Source organism: Staurois parvus, unplaced genomic scaffold (genome assembly GCF_062004578.1).
Source record: "Staurois parvus isolate SC_StPar_1 unplaced genomic scaffold, SC_StPar_1.0 ptg001088l, whole genome shotgun sequence".
In the NCBI taxonomy this organism is placed as follows: Eukaryota; Metazoa; Chordata; class Amphibia; order Anura; family Ranidae; genus Staurois; species Staurois parvus.
The window spans coordinates 2,444-22,146 of NW_028318884.1; the positions used below are offsets into that span (position 1 = coordinate 2,444).

General features: G+C 46.7%; 1 protein-coding gene across 1 annotated transcript in view; it reads left to right on the forward strand.

Moving 5' to 3' along the window:
- Positions 1-3,224: 3,224 nt before the first annotated feature.
- LOC149440414 (netrin receptor UNC5D-like) overlaps positions 3,225-19,703 on the forward strand; it is a gene marked incomplete at its 5' end in the record, with an annotated part of 288,486 nt that continues 272,007 nt past the window's right edge. The window contains one exon of the mRNA XM_089658665.1: positions 3,225-3,328. Within this exon, the coding sequence (XP_089514791.1) occupies positions 3,225-3,328 (104 nt within the window). The remainder of the gene's footprint in view (positions 3,329-19,703) is intronic.

Here is a 19,703-nt window from a genome sequence, read left to right on the forward strand (position 1 = left end):
CCCCACCACATGTTGCTCCCCTATTTATTCTCTAATCTCTATGGTGAATGTTTTGCGGAGCGTCCCCTCGGTATTAATTCCCGGTTCCTCTGGTGGGCTTTGCAGACTCCAGTCAATCTTCGCCGTGTCTCTGTTGGGAAGATGAAATAACAGATCACCTGAAAAAAGTCTTCTAACCTCCTATTACTGTCCTCCCAGGACTCCGATTTCCCATTAGAGGATGCCGCATCTCCAGATGCCACCCGGAACATTTCTCCTTAAGACGGGATAATCCCGAGTCCCATGCGGACCGAACATTAATTTTTGGCTCACTTGGGTGCTTTGCGTTGTGGCCGCTGCTTGCTGCTCCATTGCCTTTCTATCAGAGACGAGGCCGGGAGCTCCGGGGGGCCACATACTTTCTGGATTCTTCTCCCGACAGAGAACACACAAGATTGTTTTCTGACTTGATGGACCCTGAAAATATTTCACTGAAAAATTCTATTTTAGGAGATTGGAGACAGCAAATACTTAGTGCCGAGTGTGTGATGTGTGGATTTAAAGGGTCACTCCACCTAGAACTGAGTTTGAACTTCTGGGTTGATACCGCCAGGTGCAATCAACCACCATGCCTGGCAGCACTGGGGACTGAGAGGAGGATTGCACTGAACACGTTTATATATGCAGCCTACCTACAGAAACACACTGAAGGGAACCAATTAAAATACCTCGGGGTTGATTTACTAAAACTGGAGCACTCAGAATCCGGGGCAGCTTTACGCGGGAGCCAATCGGCTTCTACCTTCAGCTTGTTCAACCAAGCTTTGACAGTAAAACCTGGAACCTGATTGGTTACACAGCTGCACCAGATTTTGCACTCCCCGGTTTTAGTAAATCTCCCCCATCGTGTTTGTTGATCCTTTACGTGTTTTTAAGTTTGTGGCAGGATATCTTTAAAAGGGCAAACCAATCACCCGAAAGTGGGTGCTACTGTGTGGCATCAGCCGGATTACCAGATAAAGTCAGATAAACTGGATCTGAGCACCGCAAGCTGAACATACGATTGGATTCATTTTTATTATTCAAAGCAAACTCCTCCATCCATCCATGTCTCCATCCATCCACTCCTCCATCCATCCATCCACTCCCTCATCTATCCATGTCCCCATTCATCCATCCATGTCTCCATCCATCCTTCCACTCCCCTATCCATCCATTCCCCCATCCATTCATGTCTCCATCCATCCATGTCTCCATTCATCCATCCATGACTGCATACGTCCATCCACTCCCTCATCTATCCATGTCCACATCCATCCATCCATCCATCCATGTCTCCATTCATACATCTATCCACTCCTCCATCCATCCATGTCTCCATCCGTCCATCCACTCCCTCATCTATCCATGTCCACATCCATCCATCCATCCATGTCTCCATTCATCCATCCATCCACTCCTCCATCCATCCATGTCTCCATCCATCCATCCATCCACTCCTCCATCCATCCATGTCTCCATCCGTCCATCCACTCCCTCATCTATCCATGTCCCCATTCATCCATCCATGTCTCCATCCATCCATGTCTCCATCCATCCATCCACTCCTCCATCCATCCATGTCTCCATCCGTCCATCCACTCCCTCATCTATCCATGTCTCCATCCGTCCATTCACTCCCTCATCTATCCATGTCCCCATTCATCCATCCATCCATCCTTCCACTCCCCCATCCATCCATGTCTCCATCCATTCCCCCATCCATGCATGTCTCCATCCATCCATCCATGTCTCCATACATCCTTCCCTCCCTCATCTATCCATGTCTCCATCCGTCCATCCACTCCCTCATCCATCCATGTCTCCATCCATCCTTCCACTCCCCCATCCATCCATGTCTCCATCCATTCCCCCATCCATGCATGTCTCCATCCATCCATCCATGTCTCCATACATCCTTCCCTCCCTCATCTATCCATGTCTCCATCCGTCCATCCACTCCCTCATCTATCCATGTCTCCATCCATCCACTCCCTCATCTATCCATGTCTCCATCCATCCACTCCCTCATCTATCCATGTCTCCATCCATCCACTCCCTCATCTATCCATGTCTCCAGCCATCCACTCCCTCATCCATCCATGTCTCCATCCATCCTTCCACTCCCCTATCCATCCATGTATCCATCCATCCATTCCCCCATCCATGCATGTCTCCATCCATCCATGTCTCCATTCATCCATCCATGACTCCATCCGTCCATCCACTCCCTCATCTATCCATGTCCACATCCATCCATCCTTCCACTCCCCCATCCATGCATGTCTCCATCCATCCATGCTCCATCCATCCATCCATCCACATCTCCATCTATCCATCCTTCCACTCCCCCATCCATCCATGTCTCCATCCATCCTTCCACTCCCCCATCCATCCATTCATTAATCCATCCATCCATGTCTCCATCCATCCATCCACTTCCCCATCCATCCATGTCTCCATCCATGTCTTAATCCATCCATCTTTCCATTCCCGCATTCATCCATGTTTCCATCCATCCATCCTTCCACTCCCCTATCCATCCATGAATGAGGGAAGATGGTTCATGTAGCATTTACTTCCTCAAATCCATCTGCCCTTAGCTAAGACATGCAGGCAAGAGGATGTGCCCCTCCTCCCATGAAGACTCCTAGGGTGTGTGACATCATTTTGGTCAGCTGAAGAAATGTAAAAAAGAAAGTTTCAAACAAGTAAATATAATCTCCCTTCCTATATATCCACTAATGATAGCAGCATGAGGATCAAAGGTTGATTGATTGTTTTGTTGACTTTTAAGAAACAGACTGAGGGGTCCAGCACTGTCCTCCCTACAGCTGATTCTTCTCAGGGATCTCTGGCGCTGCCATTGTGGATTTGGGCACCAGATGTGACTTCCTTCTGACTCACATCCGGCTACCCATTGTCCATGCCCCTGACTGAGGGGTGTAGGGAGACCTGTCCTGCAGCCTTCCTAGGATGTCTAACATTATCCCAGGAGGCTATGGATGGGGAACCAGACAAGGAGATGTCATCCTCACCTAGCCAAGGATTGACCAAGTGGGAGGGGTCCCCCCCTTCCCCATTCAGATAGAAGTTGAGGGGATCTTTAGTTTTCGGTTGAAGGTCCACTTGGGTTTTTTCCTTGACCAACTTGTTTCCATCTCATCCAGAACAAGGCTGTTCATTTCTTCTTTTTATCTCTGCAGACTTGAGGAAAAATTTTGAGCAAGATCCACAAGGAAAAGAAGTCCCCATCGAAGGAATGATTGTCCTGCACTGCCGACCGCCAGAGGGAGTCCCCACAGCTGAGGTTTGTACTGAGAACTTGCTGAGTTTAGACAGACATGACGGCACGTCTGATGTTGGGGCATTATATAGACGTCATTCGAGAGCAATCTTCTACAATGAGTAAAATCATTCAGTGAGCGGCTAATGCAGGAAACATTGCGATGTACTAAAGAGAGAAACTTCATTACCTAACCGCCTTCCCCCTTCCTATATCTCTCCCAACCTGAAAGCTATAGCTGGACTCTGAACAAAAAAATATAATGGCACACCCAGTGATCCATTGGTGTTCTGTAGGGATCCACTGCTCACACCCAGTCTCATCCTGCTATCTTATGATGTCTCTTCTGGGTTCATGCAGCCCCCCCCCATGATGGAATGCATGTGCCGCATCATCAGTGAGATGACCTCAAAAACCAGGAAGACACCCAGCCTGCCTGATGATATGGCACAATGCTTGTGCAGTAGCGTGCCCCATGGATGAGTACCCCGTGAATGGGTAACCAATGGATGAGTACCCCAAGAATGGGTACCTGATTAATGAGTTCCCAGTGATTGGGCACCTGATGAATGATTACCCCATGAATGGGTACCCAATGGATGAGTACCCCATGAAGTGTACCCAATTGATGAGTACCCCATGAATGTGTACCCAATAGATGAGCACCCCATGAATGTGTACCCAATAGATGAGTACCCCATGAATGTGTACCCAATAGATGAGCACCCCATGAATGTGTACCCAATAGATGAGTACCCCATGAATGTGTACCCAATGAATGAGTACCCCATGAATGGGTACCTGATGGATGAGTACCCCATGAATGGGTACCTGATGGATGAGTACTCCATGAATGTGTACCCAATAGATGAGTACCCCATGAATGTGTACCCAATGAATGAGTATCCAATTGATGAGTACCCCATGAATGTGTACCAATGGATGAGTACCCCATGAATGGGTACATCATGAATGTGTACCCAATGGATGAGTACCCCATGAATGGTTACATCATGAATGTGTACCCAATGGATGAGTGCCCCATGGCTCCCTGGGATGCATGATTTGGTTATCTCAGGAGGCTGCAGGAAATAAATACGTCATTCTCGCCTATGTGAGAAACAAGGAAGTCTGGGGATGTGTTTCCCCAAAAAAGTATTTGAAAATGAAATAAATGCAAATATTTGATTATGTGAGAGGAGGGGGGTAGAAGGGGAATGAAGTGTGTGTGTTGGGGGGGGGGGTGCTGTAGTAAAGGTTTATTTAATATAAATTATATTGCCCCCTAAGTCTCTATAGTTGGGGGATCCCCTATTCTTCTATTGCTGTGTTGATGACTTCCAAAAAACATATTGCTGGTGTTGGTATGCTTGACGACCTCATTTTTTGGTGATTATTTTGGTTTCTGTTGTAAATTATATGTAACCCAGATTTCACAGAGCGCCTCACATGTGAAATGGGCATGTCTTCTTCCTGAATCCTGTATTTCTGTGTTTTACAGCCCTCCAATAATGTATCACCAAGAAGGTTCAACCTCCCTAAGACAGCTTTGTATCTGTCTGGTGGCCATGATGAACCTCTCTGAAGATAGATTTGACTTTGATACATTTGTTTTCTTTTATGTGAAATAAATATGTGACAACAGGAAGCATACCGTGGGAGACTTTGGGAATCCTTCTTGGTTACAAACAGATCAGAAAAGGGGGCTCCCAGATCACTAGGAAATAGGGGGGGTGGGAGCTGTGGCACTATACCTATACCGGGCTGAAGAGACGAGTTTATGGGAAGGTAGTCTGTGGACTTCATTCAAGATGGACTGTTGTGTTCATTTACAGTTCTATTCAGAAAGTTATCTGAAGGGTGAATGGTCGTAACGTCTTGCAGTATGATGGACATCCAAGAGCCTGTAGGGGATTGTAAGAATGGCCAATGGGTCTTGTTGATACATTCCAGACTGAGTCAGATTTTGCAGAAGTCCTCCGAGGCAGCACACTGTGTAGTAGAACTGCATCATGTGGCTGCATTGCTAGGGCTTGTGTTGTTGGCCTTTGGGCCCTGTATTGGTTTACCACCAGTATGAGCTCATTCAGAGCCCATTGATGGGTATATTTGTCCTGCAGTTGACTTTCTTCTGACCTGCATCTGATTTGCTCCCAGCAGGTTTTGCCTTCCCTTCTACTTATATGGAAGTGCAGAATCAGATTATTATTATTGCTATATAAATACTGTATAATAATAATAATAATAATAATTACAGGTACTTGTATAGCGCCATCAATTTACGCAGCGCTTTACATATATACTGTATAAACTGAGAAATGTTTGAAGATTTTGCTTTCCTTTGAATGACTTCATGAATATTTGGTTGTAGTCGCACTGTTTCTGAGAACTGCTGTACATCTGTGTTGCATGGAGTCCCCCAACTTCTGGCCCCTGTGATCAGGTATTCCAGCCCAGGATGATTGGACCACATTCCACAGTTCTTCTCTATTTCTTGGTTTGGCCTCAGAAATGGCATTTTTGATGTCACCCCACAAGTTTTCTATTGGATGAAGATCCGGGGATTGGGCCGGCCACTCCATAACGTCCATCTTGTTGGTCTGGAACCAAGATGTTGCACGTTTACTGGTGTGTTTGGGGTGGTTGTCTTGTTGGAACCCCCATTTCAAGGGCATTTCCTCTTCAGCATAAGGCAGCATGACCTCTTCAAGTATTCTGATGGATTCAAACTGATCCATGATCCCTGGTATGCGATAAATAGGCCCAACACCGTAGTATGAGAAACATCCCCATATCATGATGCTTGCACCACCATGCTTCACGGTCTTCACAGTGTACTGTGGCTTGAATTCAGTGTTTGGGGTCGTCTGACAAACTGTCTCCGCCCACTAGACCCAAAAAGAACAATCTTACTTCCATCAGTCCACAAAATGTTGCCCCATTTCTCTTTAGGCCGGTCAATGTGCTCTTTGGCAGATTGTAACCTCTTCAGCACACGTCTTTTTTCCAACAGTGGGACTTTGCGGGGACTTCTTGCAGATAGCTTGGCTTCACATCGGCGTCTTCTAATTGTAACAGTCCTCACAGGGAACGTCACACCTTCTTTCATCTTCCTGGAGCTGATTGTTGGCTGAGTCCTCACAGGGAACGTCACACCTTCTTTCATCTTCCTGGAGCTGATTGTTGGCTGAGTCCGCCCCATTTTGGCTATTCTTCTATCCATTCCAATGGTAGTTTTTCGCTTTCTTCCGCGTCTTTCAGGTTTTGGTTGCCATTTTAAAGCATTTGCGATCATTTTAGCTGAGCAGCCAATCATTTTCTGCACTTCTTTATATGTTTTCTCCTCTCCAATCAACTTTTTAATCAAGGTACGCTGTTCTTCTGAACAATGTCTGGAACCACCCATTTTCCTCAGAATTTCAGAGAGAAATGCACTGTAACCAGCATGTCCAACATTTGCTGCCTTCCTTCCTTAAATAAGGGCAATCATTGCCACCTGTTTATCAAAGAATGAATGACGTCACTAATAGAACTCCACACGGCTATTATTGTGAACACGCCCCTTTCAATGAGTGATTCAATGACACAGAATCAGCAGCATGCATGTCATGACTGTTGGGTCTGTTGGATTTCTATGACTCTGCTACACCTGCTAGGAAATTATTTGCCATGTAGAAATATAATTTCTACCAAAAACAGTGATTGATCCGGTTAGTGATGTCTGACGGCTAGTATTTTCAACACAACTGTACTAGGGACAATTTAGACAGGAGCCAATTCACCTACCAGCATGTCTTTGGGGTGTGGGAGGAAACCCACACAGTCACAGGGAGAACATGCAAACACCAGGCAGGTGGTGCCATGGTTGGGATTCAAACCAATGACCCCAGTACTGCCAGGTGGAAGTGCCAACCATTTAGCCTCTGTGCTGCCCAACCAAGCCTTCACTTTATCTGCATATATACTGCAAGTTTACATTAACATCTCAGTCCACTTTCTATTGGTTCTCAGTATGACAAATATCTGTGATATGAAAGTGCTGACAGCGAGCGGTCAGACGTATTGATGAACGGCGCCGATCGCTTCACTTTACTGAAACTTGACATTTATGTAGCTGAAAGCCAACACGATGCTATAAGACGTTATTAATGATTCATCAATGTAACAGTTTATAGGGCAGGCTTCTTAGCGCCTCTCCACCTCTTCCCAGGATCTTTACTTTTGGACTTCAAAAACTTTTTATTACTTTCTCATCCCGAAAATTATTGAAAGGTATCGATCATGTATTAGGTATTCACTTTCATTAATGTTGACTGATCGTGTTCTTGAAGCTCGGTTTGTTTGGATTTAGGAAACAGATTTTCTTCTGCTAATAAAGTAGAATTATACTTTGTATCACCTGACCGATCTGCTGATGGCAGAACTTGAAATTTCTTTTGAACATTTTTTTTTTTTTTAAAGTTCAGGATATTTCTTTGATTTGCTCTCTCTGATATTCTCTATGAGGTTGTAGGGTGTGTTTGTTTGATCTGAGAGAAGACAAAGGATGAGGTGGATGTAGAGTTACCCTGGACCTTGGTGGTGGGGACCAGAAGTTTGAGTTTAAAGTATAACTAAAGCCCCATTCACACTTGTGCAGGGGCGGACTGACCATTTGGAAACTTGGGCACTGCCCGAGAGCCCGGGGTCAGTAGGGGGCCCCATGAGATGCCCCTGGTACCTTTTTCATAGGCTTTTGTGAGCTTGAGCAAAGACACAGGGGCCCCATGATCCCCTATTGAGGGCCCGGGGTCAGTAGGGGGCCCCATGATATGCCCCTGGTACCTTTTTCATAGCCTTTTGTGAGCTTGAGCAAGGACACAGGGGCCCCATGATCCCCTATTGAGGGCCCGGGGTCAGTAGGGGGCTTCCTGAGATGCCCCTGGTACCTTTTTCATAGGCTTTTTTGAGTTTGGGCAAGGACACAGGGGCCCCATGATCCCCTATTGAGGGCCTGGGGTCAGTAGGGAGCTTCCTGAGATGCCCCTGGTACCTTTTTCATAGGCTTTTGTGAGCTTGAGCAAGGACACAGGGGCCCCATGATCCCCTATTGAGGGCCTGGGGTCAGTAGGGAGCTTCCTGAGGTGCCCCTGGTACCTTTTTCATAGGCTTTTTTGAGTTTGGGCAAGGACACAGGGGCCCCATGATCCCCTATTGAGGGCCTGGGGTCAGTAGGGAGCTTCCTGAGATGCCCCTGGTACCTTTTTCATAGGCTTTTTTGAGTTTGGGCAAGGACACAGGGGCACCATGATCCCCTATTGCCCGGGGGCCCCATGAGTTGTCAGTCCGCCCTTGCTCTTGTGCATCTTGTCATGCCACTTTGGACACATAAAATCGCATGGCAAGTCGCAGACCATTTTTTTCAATGGCGCCCATTTGGATATATGCAACTTAAAGTCGCAGTGACTTTGAAAAGGCTCCTGAACTGTTTTGATCCGGCTTAGCGCCAGAGAGTGTAAAGTTGGCTCAAAGTCGCACTCCAAGGTCTTACTGGAAATCGTGCAACTTTTGGAGTCGCACAAGTGTGAATGGAGCCTAAAGGCAAAATTTTAGATTTAGATCCCCTGTCAGCTTTTATTGCTTTCTGTGTCCCGGTTGGGGAGATTCGCCCTCTCTATTTGTCCTGTTTATTGTTATCACTGAAACTGAAAGTAAAGGAAAATTCCAAAATTTGGGTTGCCCCTAGAAATCTTCTCATGGGGACACTAGTTCTGGGGACACTAGTTCTGGTGACAACCAGGGATTCCGTCACTTTGAAGGGATTTCCTCTCACTTCCTGTTTTGGCTATGGGACAGGAAGGGAAGAGGAATTTCCCCCCCATGGGGACACAGACAGCAAACAAAAAAAAAAGTAAACAAGTGTTAAAACTTTCCCATATTCTATCCAAAATTGGGAAAAAAAACATTTTGCCTTTAATTCCACTTTAATACTGGAAACAATGGAGATCAATCACTGGAATAATTCAGAGGCTTTATTAAAGGAAGATACAGATGTATAGCTGAGTGATGGACTTCCAGTGTAGTGGTCACAGTATGGAATACAATACTCCAGGTGGGAGATGATGTTTCTGTTTCTTAGTATGGAACCACATATGTAAATGAAGGAGGGTACTGAGCATCAGCAATACAAAACCTGCATAGAATAGAAGAAGATGACAACTCTGAGGGCAAACTGACCAATCGGTGGTACAATATCACAAATACTATATATACAGACTGTGCTATAATGTTACATATTACACAAATATTGAACGTTAAGCAGGAGGCCCAGTAATATCACCGAACTCACCCTTCCCTGTCACAGAGATATGTTCAGCAATTCTATAGAGTGTTGAATTTAGTGATGTCTGAGACAATGATAAGTTGTACCTGCAGGAATGGTGGGCATGGACTTCTCTGAGGGGGGAAGGGTTGTAACTGAAGAAGTTCCCACCCAGGGGCCGACTGACAACTCATGGGGCCCCCGGGCAATAGGGGATCATGGGGCCCCTGTGTCCTTGCCCAAACTCAAAAAGCCTATGAAAAAGGTACCAGGGGCATCTCATGGGGCCCCCTACTGACCCCAGGCCCTCAATAGGGGATCATGGGTCCCCTGTGTCCTTGCCCAAGCTCAAAAAATCCTATGAAAAAGTTACCAGGGGCATATCATGGGGCCCCCTACTGACACCGGGCCCTCGGGCAGTGCCCACGTTTCCAAATGGTCAGTCCGCCCCTGTTCCCACCCTAAACAAGATGGATGAGCAATAGATAACAGCAGACAAACTATTTTGGACATCCAAATGACAAATCCCCAACCTCCGCTCTTCAACCCTCACCTTCCAACCTCTGCCCTCCACCCTTCAAACTCCACTCTCCAACCTTCAGCCTACAACCTCTGCTCTCCACCCTTCACACTCCGCCCTCCACCCTTCAACCTCCGCTCTCCAACCCCAGCCTACAACCTCTTCCCTCCTCCCTTCAATCTCCACCCTTCAACCTCTGCCCTCCAACCTCCACTCTCCAACCTCCAGCCTACAACCTCTGTTCTCCACCCTTCAACCTCCGCTCTCCAATCCCAGCCTACAACCTCTTCCCTCCTCCCTTCAATCTCCACCCTTCAACCTCCGCCCTCCAACCTCCACTCTCCAACCTCCAGCCTACAACCTCTGTTCTCCACCCTTCAACCTCCGCTCTCCAACCTCAGCCTACAACCTCTTCCCTCCTCCCTTCAACCTCCAATCTCCAGCCTCCAACCTCCGCTCTCCACTTTTCAAACTCCGTCCTCCACCCTTCAACCTCCACTCTCCAACCCCAGCCTACAACCTCTGCTCTCCACCCTTCAAACTCCGCCCTCCACCCTTCAAACTCCACTCTCCAACCTCCAGCCTACAACCTCTGCTCTCCACCCTTCAAACTCCGCCTTCCGCCCTTCAACCTCCACTCTCCAACCTCCAGCCTACAACCACCAACCTCCACCCTTCAGCATTCACCTTCAAACCTCTGCCCTCCACCCTTCAACCTCGGCCCTCCACCCTTCAACCTCCACCCTCCAACCTCCGCCCTTTAACCTCCACCCTCCAACCTCCACCCTTCAACCTTCGCCCTTCAACCTATATCTTTCAACATTTGCCCTCCAATCTCTGCCCTCCACCCTTCACCCTCCACTCTCCACCCTTCAACCTCTGCCCTCCACCTCCAACCTCTACCCTCCAACCTATACCCTTCAACCTTTGCCCTTCAACCTACACCTTCCAACATCTGCCCTTCAACCTCCACTTTGCAACCTCTGCCCTACCCTCCTCCAACATCCATCTTCCAACCTCTGCTCTCCACCCTCCAACCCTCACCCTTCAACCTCTGCCCTCCACCTCCAACCTCCACCCTTCAACCTCCGCCCTACAACTGCCACCTTCCAACCTCTGCCCTCCAATCTTCACCCTCCAACCTTCACTCTCCAACTTCTGTCCTTCAACCTCTACCTTCCAATCTCTGCCCTCCAACCTTGACCCTCTGTCCTCCAAACTCTGCCCTCTAACCTCCAAGTTCCACCCTGCAACCTCTTCCCTTCTACCTCCACCCTTCAACCTCCACCTTCTGACCTCTGCCCTCCACCCTCCATCATCCACACTCAGCCCTCCAAGCTCTGCCCTCCAACCTCCACCATCCAACCTCCATTATGTGCACGAGCCATTGCGTTTCATGCACACATTTAGAACTTGTAAAATAGCAGAAATGCCCTCTCACCTCCAAACAATGACCACAAGGACCATCTCGCCTTATAAATCTCACCACGATCCCAGAGAACAGGCCTCGTCCAGGTAAAGGTGTTGTATGGGATCCTTCCCAATAATACTCTCAGGTCACATTCCCATCAGAGCCGTCAAAAACATAAGCAAAGAACATCCTCCATAGTGTAATATGTTTATTAACCCCCCTGGTGGTATTCCCGAGTGTAGCTCGGGGTAAAGCTTCAGCACCACAAGCGGTGACCCCCCCCCGAGCTACACTCGGACTTACCATGTGGTGCTGCTCCGCGATCCCTCGATCACTTACCTTGTCCTGCGCTCCCGCGATGTCCCCCCTGCAGTGTCCCCTGTAATGTAATCCGGCCGATGCCGGCATCTGTCTTCCGGGTTCTGTTCCCTGCGACGTCGGGACGTACGGGGGACGGAACTGGCGGGAAATTTTAAAATGACAAAAAGTGACATTCACTAAATACACTAAAATCACATAGTATAACATTCCTGTATCCAACCATTTCAGATACATTGTGTCCCGAGTGCTTTGTCCGGCGCCCTGCCTGCATTTTTACCGCCCTTTCTGCCTGGAAACTGAGAAACGTCCATGGCGTCCAAAAAGCGTCCCTTTAGGTCAGACGTGGTTTTAGACCGGCTAGAGAACAGCGATAGTAAATCAGAACCACTTGCAGAATTGAGTGATAATGATTGGTGGGGGAAATTCCTCATCAGACACTGAAAACGATTCTGCGACTGAGCTCAGTGATGGGAGAACTTGGCGCTCTATTTCACATTTCAGTGTTTTTGGTTTGATTATATTATTGAATTACATTTATTATTATTATATTATTATTTTTTATGATTATTTATTAAATTATAATTTATGATTTCGTGTTTCAAATTTTATCCTCCCCGGGATGTTTACTAGACTCTTGTCCGGACAGATTTCAGGGAGTTATTCCTAAGAATTATAGCCTACAATAAAAAAAATACATATTTCCATGCAAAAAAATGTACAGAAATATGGACATAATCAGGGAGGTTAAACGTCAAGGAATAAAGTAAAATTGCCCACTCACATTGAGATAATGATTAAAAAAGCATTGCCACCACTTAGTATGGGTGTACTGCATGGATCTTCATAACCAGCCCAAAATGGCGTCCAACCGGAAGTGAGTCACTGGAACTGACGTACCGACGCGTTGCATCATGATCACGTGACTTCCTCAGGGTATCAGGGTAACTTTATGAGATCCCTTGCTTTCCAGAGCTCAGAAAAGCTGTGTAAATGCTGGGCTTTGAATATAGAGCAGAGAGGGCTTCAGATAAACAGGTACAACTTTTGTAGGAGAATTTGTTTCATCTATGTGTATCACCTGAGACCAGGGGTGGACTGACCATTTGGAAACTCGGGCACTGCCCGAGGGCCCGGGGTCAGTAGAGGACCCCATGAGATGCCCCTGGTACCTTTTGCATAGGCTTTTTTAGTTTGGGCAAGGACACGGGGCCCCATGATCCCCTATTGCCCGGGGGCCCCATGAGTTGTCAGTCCGCCCCTGCCTGAGCCCAGTCATTTCACTGGTTTGGAAGGCTTTACAACCCCTTTAAGGACAGAAAATGTGTGCAATGTATTTCGAGGCAGAGGAAATGGGACATCAATTTGCAAGTCGCCCCCTTGCCCCCCCAGTGAGGGTGGGAATGGGACAGAATAGGAAATGTGAATATAGCAGTTGGGTTGCACAAATCATGAGGATGGGAGGTGATTGTGAAATGCACAAAAATTGGAGAAAATTCTGATTGTGGAAAGAAGACTGGAAGAGACAGATATCAGAGATTTCACATCTATTATAATACAGAGAAGTTCTTTTCATTCCACTAAAACTCTGTAAAAGGTCGTCTGACTGTATATAGAAATGAAGGGAAATGTGGAAATATTCCTCCACATATAGGACACGGCCAGGACGTTCCGAGTGATTAATAGTTCTGGATTCAGTGGAAGGTCTACAGGGAAATTCCTGAGCATTCCCGAGGAGGTTCTGTAATAGGAAACCCAGAACAATTCTGGTCATAAAGTTGTATTTATACCGCGACGCCCCCCATGTAGCCTAGATTGTATGAATAGAATTACCGCCGTGTTACATCTGCAAATGTCAGGAATGGAGACCTGGGACAGTCTGAGTGTAACGTTGGTGACACGTCTATAAACAACTAAACAGGAAGATTTTGGGATTTCTGTAACTTGTAATAACACCGAAGGTATCTGTGATGTCATCTCTCTATACCAGCCTTTCTCAACCTTTTTGACATGGGACTTCAGTTATGGGGGATGGAGGACCTCAGTTATGGGGGATGGGGGACTGCTGTTATGGGGATGGAGAAGCTCAGTTATGGGGGATGGAGGGGCTCAGTTAGGGGGGATGGAGGAGCTCTGTTATGGGGGATGAAGGACCTCTGTGATGGGGGATGGAGAAGCTAGGTTATGGGGGATGGAAGAGCTCAGTTATGGGGGATGGAGGAGCTCAGTTATGGTGTTTGGGAGGGCCTCAGTTATGAGGGATGGAGGAACTCCGTTATGGGGGGATGGAGAAGCTCAGTTATGGGGAATAGAGGGCCTCAGTTATGAGGCTCAGTGTACATAAATTCAAAAAGTTATGGTGGATGCAGGAGCTCAGTTATGGAGGATGGAGGAGCTCAGTTATGAGGGATGGAGGAGCTCATTTATGGAGGATGGAGGAGCTCAGTTATAGGGGATGGAGGAGCTCAGTTATGGGGGTTGGAGGAGCTAATTTATGGGGGATGGAGGAGCTCAGTTATAGGGGATGGAGGAGCTCAGTTATAGGGGATGGAGGAGCTCAGTTATAGGGGATGGAGGAGCTCAGTTATAGGGGATGGAGGAGCTCAGTTATAGGGGATGGAGGGGCTCAGTTATGGGGGATGGAGGGGCTCAGTTATAGGGGATGGAGGAGCTCAGTTTTGGGGGATAAAGGAGCTCATTTATGGTTGATGGAGTAGCTCAGTTATGGGGGATAGAAGGGCTCCGTTATGGGGAATGGAGGAGCTCAGTTATGGGGGATAGAAGGGCTCAGTTATGGGGAATGGAGGAGCTCAGTTATGGTGGATGGAGGAGCTCAGTTATGGTGGATGGAGGAGCTCAGTTATGGGGGATGGAGGAGCTAAGTTATGGGGAATGGAGGAGCTCAGTTATAGGGGAGGGAGGATCTCAGTTATGGGGGATGGAGGATCTCAGTTATGGGGGATGGAGGAGCTCAGTTATGGGGAATGGAGGAGCTCAGTTATGGGGGATGGAGGAGCTCAGTTATGGGGGATGGAGGAGCTCAGTTATGGGGGATGGAGGAGCTCAGTTATGGGGGATGGAGGAATGATTACAAACATTAAACTTATTTTCCCTGGAGAAGAGACACTTAAGAGGTGATATCAGCACAATATATAAATGGGGACTCCAGAATTGGGAGGAAACTTTTTAATCCAAGGTCATTAAAGAAGACTTGTGGCCACACAATGAAGTTGGATGACAAATGTTTCAGTCTTATACTGTATGTAAGACGTTCTTCACTGCTAGAGCAATAAGGATGTAGAACTCCCTTCCACAGTTGGTGGTGTCAGCGGGGAGTGAACACAATGTACAGGGATATGGGAATGGGCAGTGACACAACTCACCCAGCTGGAACTGGAAGGATCGGTGTCTTTATTCAACCAACTACGTAACTACAACCTTGTGTGTAATTATGTACTTTGGTACCGTAGTGCCATATCCCCAATGCCTGGGTCACCAGTGTGAAATGTAGCACTTTGGTTCCAGGTAGACCAATAGTTCTGTTGAGACTTAAAACCCAGTGCTGTGTTATTGGAAGCCATCAGTTCAGCAGAGCCAGCCTAGGAATATGGGAAAGTGCTGAAATCATCTGCCGCAATGGGTTGTGCTTCCAGCAGTAGGTTGTTCTTCCAGCAGTAGGTTGTTCTTCCATCAGTGGGTTGTTCTTCCATCAGTGGGTTGTTCTTCCATCAGTAGGTTGTTCTTCCAGGAGTAGGTTGTTCTTCCAGGAGTAGGTTGTTCTTCCAGCAGTAGGTTGTTCTTCCAGCAGTAGGTTGTTCTTCATGCAGAAGGTTGTTCTTCCAGCAGTAGGTTGTTCTTCCAGCAGTAGGTTGTTCTTCCATCAGTAGGTTGTTCTTCCAGGAGTAGGTTGTTATTCCAGCAGTAGGTTGTTATTCCAGCAGTGGGTTGTTCTTCCAGCAGTAGGTTGTTCTTCCAGCAGTGGGTTGTTCTTCCTGCAGAAGGTTGTTCTTCATGCAGAAGGTTGTTCTTCCAGCAGTAGGTTGTTCTTCCAGCAGTAGGTTGTTCCTCCAGCGGTAGGTTTTTTCCTCCAGCGGTAGGTTATTCCTGCAGCAGTAGGTTGTTCCTCCAGCGGTAGGTTGTTCCTCCAGCGGTAGGTTGTTCCTCCAGCAGTATATACAGACCGGTCTAGGTGTATACAGGGAGATAATCTGATGGTTGGGTTGTTAGCTGACACCTGACTATAACCTGATGACAGGACTGTGTTGGAACTGACAGGTTCATTGCCTCACATGGAGTGTGTTGTGTGGATCCCCGAGGTGGTTCCAATGCATTCATTATTGTGCAGCAGCATCCGGTCCTCTAACAGAGTCTAGTAAAATAAGATGTGAGCCAAATGGGAGCCCCTCCCCCCCCCCCCCCCCATAAGCAGCTGACACCGCCACCGAGATATGGATGGTGAAGCTTAATGGGCTCTTTGGAAAAATGCAGGTTTTGAATGGTTACCATGACAGTCATTTATTCAGCCTCACTAAAAGCCTCGCTCCAGCTCTAGAGGAGCAATTTGGTTTCCCTTTCAACATTTAACTTGTTGATGTGAACTTTTAAGAACATTTATAATGCAGGAGAACAGAATCCCCACATAAAACACTTGTTATTTCATGGAAATCGGTTCCAAAACAATTCATTATTCACAAAACACAAGTCTACCTACTTCATGGAGCCAGCAGGAACACCCATCGCCCCTTCATGAAGTTTAGGTGGGGGGAGGGAAATGGAAGTTTGATATTTAAATCTGTTTTCTCTTCTATAATATTCTTCTTATCTTCTTCTGTACATAATACCCGAGATGGCCAAACGTGAGGAAGAGTGGCCACATAGATCCTTCAAGTATCACATGTTGGTAGAGTAACTCTCCCTCTATAGTAACTCTTCCTCTATAGTAATCTTCCTCTATAGTAACCCTTCCTCTATAGTAACCCTTCCTCTATAGTAACCCTTCCTCTATAGTAACCCTTCCTCTATAGTAACTCTTCCTCTATAGTAACCCTTCCTCTATAGTAACCCTTCCTCTATAGTAACCCTTCCTCTATAGTAACCCTTCCTCTATAGTAACCCTTCCTCTATAGTAACCCTTCCTCTATAGTAACCCTTCCTCTATAGTAACCCTTCCTCTATAGTAACCCTTCCTCTATAGTAACTCTTCCTCTATGGTAACTCTTCCTCTATGGTAACCCTCCCTCTATAGTAACTCTTCCTCTATAGTAACCCTTCCTCTATAGTAACTCTTCCTCTATAGTAACCCTTCCTCTATAGTAACTCTTCCTCTATAGTAACCCTTCCTCTATAGTAACTCTTCCTCTATAGTAACCCTTCCTCTATAGTAACCCTTCCTCTATAGTAACTCTTCCTCTATGGTAACTCTTCCTCTATGGTAACTCTTCCTCTATGGTAACCCTCCCTCTATAGTAACTCTTCCTCTATAGTAACCCTACCTCTATAGTAACTCTTCCTCTATAGTAACTCCTCCTCTATAGTAACTCTTCCTCTATAGTAACTCTTCCTCTATAGTAACCCTTCCTCTATAGTAACCCTTCCTCTATAGTAACCCTACCTCTATAGTAACTCTTCCTCTATAGTAACTCCTCCTCTATAGTAACTCTTCCTCTATAGTAACTCTTCCTCTATAGTAACCCTTCCTCTATAGTAACTCTTCCTCTATAGTAACCCTTCCTCTATAGTAACTCTTCCTCTATAGTAACCCTTCCTCTATAGTAACCCTTCCTCTATAGTAACCCTTCCTCTATAGTAACCCTTCCTCTATAGTAACTCTTCCTCTATGGTAACTCTTCCTCTATGGTAACTCTTCCTCTATGGTAACTCTTCCTCTATGGTAACCCTTCCTCTATAGTAACCCTCCCTCTATAGTAACCCTCCCTCTATAGTAACCCTCCCTCTATAGTAACTCTCCCTCTATAGTAACCCTCCCTCTATAGTAACCCTCCCTCTATAGTAACTCTCCCTCTATAGTAACTCTCCCTCTATAGTAACTCTCCCTCTATAGTAACCCTTCCTCTACATAATAAAACGTCCATATAGACATAAACCATAGCCCATAAGTATGAGAAGAAAATGCCACAATGGATGGTGTTATTGTAGACAATGCTGTAAATGCAGATAAACGCTTCAACTGGTCACCAGAGTGCACCCCACCACCAAAGTAACGAATGGGGACTTACCAGGAATGGGGTCTCAACCAGCTTTATAATGTAGAGCCCTGGCAGGCTTCCCATATCACGCCCCAAAGCATGGAACTTCCCAAACTCCAACTCAAATGTAAACTCAAAGTGTAGTGCCGGACAAGGTCATGGAAGGAAAGACATGCCTCATAGTGCAATTCGGAGCAAACACTTCTTTATTTGCACAAATATGATCCTACTTACAAGCTGAAGAACAATTAAAAGCATTCACATGAACCGTATCCAAGATGGCTGACAGCACGATGACGTCAGAGGGAGGCTCTGCCCATAAACTCTCAAGTGTCATGAAATTCCATACTGGATGCTTCTCAACACCCATCCCAAAGCTTTCATACCTACGGTAGTGTAGGTTGCAATGAGTAGGCTTTGGTACTGCTCCCCCTGTCCTGCATTATTGTGCTTTGAACCCAGGCCAATGCTACGAATCAGGGGCGGACTGACAACTTATGGGGCCCCCGGGGCAATAGGGAATCATGGGGCCCCTGTGTCCTTGCCCACATTCAAAGCACACCCAAAAAAGCCTATAAAAAGGTATCAGGGGTATTTCATGGGGCCCCCTACTGACCCGGGGCTCTCGAGCAGTGCCAGAGTGCATGAATGGTCAGTCCATCCCTGCTACGAATTACCTCCAGGTGGCATTGCCATGACATCCTGCGCTAACGGGGGGTAGGTTGAATAGCCATCATTGAACCCAGAATCAGCATTTACATTTGTGGAAGCCATCCAACTTACATGTTGTCATAGAAGCCAAAGCACTCCGGGGTTCCTCTGAATTATTCCACCGGCTCCCTATTGGTCCCATCATACTGTAAGCCAGTAGTGAGGTTAGTGAGGGTAGGAAGGGGCAGGAAGGGGCAGGAAGGGGCAGACTTCACAGCTACAAACAAGATCTCTGCTCATATTTCCTCTAGCAAAGTGCCAGGTTTAAGGTCAACGTGTGCACAGGTGTTCCGTATCTCCATTTTTTTTCTTGCCGGTTATATTCTGATGGGTTTGGTTGCTTTAATTGCACTTCTGTAAGAAAACTGTATGTTGTGTTGTGGAATCGTTGTGTGTTAATCCTGAAAAGCAAGGCTTAACAATGCTTGACACTTTTCAGGAAGAGTACTGCCCCCTGCAGGTCAAACCATATAAATAGTTGTGAGCAACCCCAGGAGGGTAGTTGGACTGTTCAGGATGTAGCTGTTACTCTGCTTTTTGACCCCCTTGTGGTAACCCAGTTGGGTTTCCAATGGGAATGGATTACATGGACTTCTAGGTACCAGGTATGGACTCTTGCCTTTTCTAAGGACTCTTATGGATTTAATGGACTTTTCTCACCTGTTACAGGTGTGACTACCTCATGGGGCAAAACTAAAGGACACTTAGAGAACATTGTACAGGATTGTGTGCTGAAAAAGAACCGTTTATTTGTTACCTTTTACTTCAGTCAAAGAACTATTATTGTTCATCTAATCTGCCTCAGCTGAAGTCACTAAAGAGGTGCATGCGTGGCAAACCAAAGGGCTTACAACAGAAGACGGGAAAGGGGGGAGAAGATACAGTACAGAGGTTTAATGAGCGGGGAAGCTGTCCTGAGGAGGCCATATTGT